General features: G+C 37.6%; 1 protein-coding gene across 1 annotated transcript in view; it reads right to left on the bottom strand.

The window, feature by feature from the left end:
* Window positions 1-501: 501 nt before the first annotated feature.
* The window catches only part of MFSD14B (major facilitator superfamily domain containing 14B), a 30,766-nt gene continuing 25,267 nt past the window's right edge, over window positions 502-6,000 (bottom strand). The window contains exons 10-12 of the mRNA XM_083817070.1: window positions 4,397-4,494; window positions 2,403-2,560; window positions 502-2,111 (exon numbers count right to left, since the gene is read on the bottom strand). Of these exons, the coding sequence (XP_083673196.1) occupies window positions 1,908-2,111; window positions 2,403-2,560; window positions 4,397-4,494 (460 nt within the window). The 3' untranslated portion in view covers window positions 502-1,907. The remainder of the gene's footprint in view (window positions 2,112-2,402; window positions 2,561-4,396; window positions 4,495-6,000) is intronic.

Below are 6,000 nucleotides of genomic sequence, written 5' to 3'. Positions count from 1 at the left end.
AAATTCAAATGTGATCCATTCCTATTTATTACTGTTAGTAATAAATTTGACCACTTTTAATATTAACATACCATATTATCTCTTCAGTTTCTTGTCAGGTTTAAGACATTCTACACTGGGACACAGCAAAACTTACTTGACTGCAGTCTGGCATGCAGCAAAACTGAAATACCCATCATAAAAGCTTAGATTTGAATTCCAAATAATTCAAAACAAAAAATACCTAAGCCTCATCAGAAAAAGCATCTGAAGGCTGTAGTACTGTTCAGATCAGAAGTGCCGTTTTTACCTTTTTTTTTTTTTTCTAAGCTTACTTCCTTTCCACTCTTCCCACTTCTCTACCCCAGTGGACACATCAGACACCATATGGACTTTTGCTCAAAGTATGCATTGCACCATGCTTGATGACAGATTCAGTGCCACAGCACTGGGATCAAACCTTTTCCATTCTGAACCAAGGAAGACACAATAGTGAAACTAGAAGAACATACACAGACAAAATCTAGAAAGCCCAAGATTTATTATGCATTAGGAAGCTTATTAACTTAAAAACCAAACCATACAGTACAAAAGGTTTGATATCATTGCTTAACGTGGAACAAGTTTCAAAATATATATTTTTAAAATTTGTTCAGTCAAAACACAATCCTTTTAAAAAACTGTTTATCTGTCAGTATCGTCATTACATTTATAATACATGATTTACACAGCACCCATCTGGAAAAATTAGAACTCCTTACAAATATCTACATATATTGCATACATATAAAACATTCATAGGAGTACTTCAATAAAGTTGGGTTTAATGGTCCATTTACACTGCAGCAAAATACATATATAAATCTGTATATTTTTCATAAAATGTCTCTAAAAATTAGTATATTTGTAGCCATATCTCCTTTAAAGCATCTTTTAGAAAGGAAAATTTGATATGAATATATCCATGAGATTCAGCAGGTAAGACACTGATAAAAAGGCTAAATATGATTAATAACTAAACACTAAGTAGCAGTTAAGGCAGGCGTGAAAAGAATTAATAGTAAAGATTATTTCATACGGCAGATAAAGTGACAAAATGCAATAAATATACGTACTTATTGTTGTAAACTACTCTCACACCCACTGCTTTTCCTGCTTATGAAGTCAGGATTGTACATATTTCTGATGCTGCTCATTTTATAAGCAAAATTCTATTTATTTATTTTAAAATCGGCAAAACATTAATGCAACCAGTGCTTTCAGATGCCACCTGGATTTGCTTGAACTGTGCAGAACTGATTTCTCTGGAAAGTGGGTTTAAGACTTCAATATAACCTTCATTCATGGGTAGTGACTGCCACATGTGATCATGCACCCTCAGAAGCCATCTCAGTTCTATCAGTGCCTTCTGGTAACTACTGGACTTCTTGTTACTATAAAATGTTTGAGAATGTCTTTGAGAAATAAAGACTTATTCTGATAGACAGTATTTCAGATATCAGAAATATATAGATCAGTCCTTCTCATACCATGAGGACTACGTGGGCCATATGTGCAGACAAAAGGCATAAAAAATGCAAAACGACCTCAGAAGTGATGGCAGAAACTGTTCTGCCTCAAGTCTGATCATTTTGCATACAACTTTGGGAATTGAACATTCAATCTTTGAAAAATATTCACATTTCTGCCCATTGTAAGGATTTGACGTAGCATTTGCAGTCACATTGAATAGAATCACACATAGCTGTGACCTCATAAACTAAACAAGCCCTCCAGCAAGTGTGGTATCAACCTGAAGTATCATAATAACGTGGTCTTCCCTTGCACATGGCTACATTCCTTTTGGAGGTCCACACACATCCTACCAAGCTTGCCAATCTGCAATTCAGTGCATTAATTTGTTCCATAGTCTCCTCAGAAGTCAGCCTTCATACACTGCTATCTTGCAGCAATGGTTCAATGTCCTCTTCACTACTTCGGTCTAGGTTGTTGCTTAGAGTACTGCTGATGCTGTTGCTGTGTTTTCTGGTGCTGCTGGCTTTGCTGTGCTCAGGAATAAATAAGGCGACTAGAAAAGCCAGAAGAACAATACATGCTCCTACCAGGAACGGTGGACCAGGAATGATTGCTCTCTGCAGGGAAATAAGCACAACACAGAATTCATGAAGTTTAAAGTACACTGACTTCTGTCTTAAGAACTATACCATTAAGACTAGAGATACTGAGAGACATTTACACCGACTATAAACTGTATGCAAACCAGTTCATATGTGATCTGCAATATGACTTTTGTGCATCTACAACTCCTCACCTGATCTGCACACTGATCAGAAAACCAGACACATGCACAAAACAATTGACACGTGGCAGACCTTTACCCCACAAAATTTTATACCGCAAACTTTATATAATGTTAAACTTACCTCATCCCTGGGATCTAGCATTGTGTTTGTTTCAGAAGTCTGATCTGGTGGTAATTCACTGAGCTCCACGTGAAAGAGAAAGAAAATAAAGCCATACAGTGCTGGTCCCAGGCCATTGCACAGACCTCTTATTCCAGTTATTATTCCTTGGACAACACCTAATGAAGAAAAAAAAAAGTGTTTTGTTGTCATTGTTGTTTTTACAATCAAGAATGTAATACTCAAAGCAAACAGCTCAAAGTGTATTCTTATGGCTGTTTCAAAATAGCACACCCTACAATTATTTCTACATGCTAACTTCTTAAATACTTTGAAAATAACTTTCTGGATCAAAGTATCATCTGTACGACCATAGCTATGTTATTGTACTTTAATTCCACTGGAATCCATTTGAGTTCTTAATTTATGTGCAAGTCTAATTTTCTGCACTGCAGTTATCCTACCCTCAACCAATGAAGGTGGCAAAGGTTAAGCATGGTACTTGCCCAGCTTATTTTCAAGTGAAATTTAGAGTAATTTATCTACATATTAAGGAACGTTATTAGCAAAATATGAACAAACTGTAATAAATGGCTTCCCTTCTTCAGTCTAAAACCAGGATTTCAGTACCCCGTGTGGTACTGAAATTACTTGTGGTGCTAAATTCAACAGTACTACAATAAATTCATAATACTATATTGCCTGCAATTTTAGCCTGAAGTATTTTGAAATGTTGATTAGAAAGCTTCATTATTCAAACTTCTATGGTTATATTTTTGTTCCAAGCTCAAAAAGTGACAAGAGATGACAGTGTAAAAGGTGCAGTATTTTGACAGTCCTAAAGACTAATATGCTACATGGCAGTATTTTTATGATGTTAGTTGTCTGCATAACGCTTTCCTTCTTGCGGCAGTAACTTGCAGGACCACAGGAAAGCAAATAGGTCAAAAAGAAAGTTGTCTGAGCTCTTTCACCATACGTTGACATGTAAGTTGAAAAATATTTGTTGCCACTAGGTGGCAAAACTTCACTCTGGACAGCATAATATGATCAAGCTATTAGCAGTAGCTTTCTCAGTGCAAAATGAAAGATCAACATCTTTTAATTAAACTATTAATTTCACGACTTCAGTAGAAAACTGGTCTTCTAAATCTTTTAAATGTTTTTATTAGAAACAAAAATTGGAGCAGAGGAGGGGGCAGAATGATCAAAAAGCCATGTAAAATACTGCCTTATACACCCTTCTAACTGTAGAAATCTACCTCCTAGAACTGTACCTCCTTAGTGCTTCCTATATTAACTGCACTTACCTAATTTCAAGTTGTACAGTGTTAAAGCAAGAATGATACTTATGATTTATATGTATGGGATTTTTTAAAAGAGAACACTAAATTCAATTACTATGTGGCAGCATTATTCTATGTGACAACTCACTTAAGAGGATTCTTTCTGTTTTTTATTCTCCTTCCCATCAATCACAATCACATATCTTTCTCATGTTTCTGTTTTCTCAGACCACCTATTTAATCAAGTGCCCTTTTCTATTTCCTGAAAATCTGAAGTATTACAGGAAAAAAGACAAACTTTCCCACACAAAATAGAACATTTTCTTGTATAGGTTTATTCTAATTTGGTTTTAATATATGTTTTTAGTTTCTGTTAAAAAGGTAGTACTATTAAATTAGTACTCACTATCACTATCTGAAGGTTACTTTTAACAAAAAAAAAGGAAGGGAAAAACATTGAAGTTTTTTTCGTTGTTGTTGCTTTTGCGGTAATTTTAGAGGAAGCTAGAAGAGAACTAACTGGTTAGATGCAAACTACGCATTTTGCACTGCAAATTTGATAAATGCGTGTACCTGCTTCCTCTCTACACGGGTTGGTAGTCTTCTACAGCTACTACCAGCAAAACTCATTACTCACCAACATATTTAAAAAGTACACCTAGGTGAATATTCTGCTTTCTGGACAGGAGAGTCATTCAAAATGCTCAAACAAATTCATTCAATGCTCACCTTGTTGATCTGACTCTGAATTTCGTGAAACCAGAGCACTGATTGCTGGGAATGTAATGCTTGACATGGCTGCTACAGCTCCGGCTGTCCACATCATCCTGTGTTAAGCACACAATCTGAATTAAAAGTGAGAATACCCATCTAATTACTTCCCTGTCACTTTTCTTTCCTCCCCGCTATATCCACCCTGCAAGAAGGGCCACAAGGGCATGCACATTTAAGGCTTAATGCATTTTCAAAAATGCTCTTATTATAATACCTAAAGAGTAGTAATTATCTGGTCAGGGCCTTCTGCTTGTTCCCCCTCCCATAAATTACCCTGAGCTTGCTGAAATATAAGTGTATTTAAATCTCTGCTAGCTATTAAAATGGAGATGATAAAGGGAGTGAAAATGAAGTGCTATACTGGCTTGTTGTCTCCATAGACTGTAAAAAGATGATTTTCATTGAGTTTTCCAGTGAAACAGTGTAACTTGTGGCATTGGGTTTACATGGCAAGGTTTTGATAGCAGGGGGGCTGCAGGTGTGGCCTTGTGAGAAGAGACTAAGAGCTGAGCCACATTAGATAAGCGCCAGTTCCAGCCAGCTCCAAAAGGGACCTGCTGCTGGCCAAAGCTGAGCCCATAATCAAACCTGGTTGTGCCTCTATAACAGCATATTTAAGAAAGAGGGAAAAAAAAAAAAAAAAAAAAAAAAGTTGTGTTGCAGCAGCTGTGAAAAAGCAGTGAGAAAATGTGAGAGAAACAGCACTGCAGACCCCAAGGTCTCCTTGCAGGAGGTGCTCCAGGCACCAGAGCAGAAGTTCCTCTGTGGCAAGGCCCATGCTAGAGTAGACTGTACCCCTGCAATCCATGGGTCCCACAGCGGAGCCAATCTCTAATCTCCACACTGCAGACCACAGAGAAGCCTACAACAGAGTAGGTAGATCTGACCTGCCAGAAGCTGCAGCCCATTGACAGCCCGTGCAAGAGCTGATTCCTAGCCAGGACTGCATCTCATGGGAGGGACACCATGCTGGAGCTGGGGGAAGAGCATGAGTGGCAGAGATGAAGCATTATGGACAGACTGCAACACCCATTCCCCTGTGTTGCTTAGTGGGGAGGAAATAGAAGAAGGTGCATGGGTTGGGAGGGGGGAAGGCGGGAAGGGGGGAGAGATGGGGAAAATGTGTTTTCAGTTTGCTTTTAGTTCTCAATGTCCTAATCTGTTATTGACAATAAATTACATTAATCTTCCCTGTGCTGAGTATGTTTTGTCCATGAGAGTAACTGGTAAGTGATCTCCCTCTCTTTATCTCACCCAGGAGCTTTTTCATTGCATTTTTCCCCCCTGTTCTACTGAAGAGGAGAAATGACAGGGCACCCTGGTGGTGTTTAACTACCTACTGTTGTTACACAGTATACAACACTTGTATAATAACTCTCTAGGAAGTGCTCTGATACATTCATAGCTCTGTTAGTAGGACAAACTTCGTAAAGAAAGAGCTGTTGCAGCTCATCATTTCAATTCACATTACTTACTTACTTATTAGTTTTTCTAATAAAAGCAGCTCTAGATAGTTTCTATGACCAAAAACAGTTACAGCAGAAGAACAAAAGGGTAGA

This window comes from Anser anser (assembly GCF_964211835.1).
Source record: "Anser anser genome assembly, chromosome: Z".
Taxonomy (NCBI): Eukaryota; Metazoa; Chordata; class Aves; order Anseriformes; family Anatidae; genus Anser; species Anser anser.
This window is presented reverse-complemented; position numbering and strand designations above follow the sequence as displayed.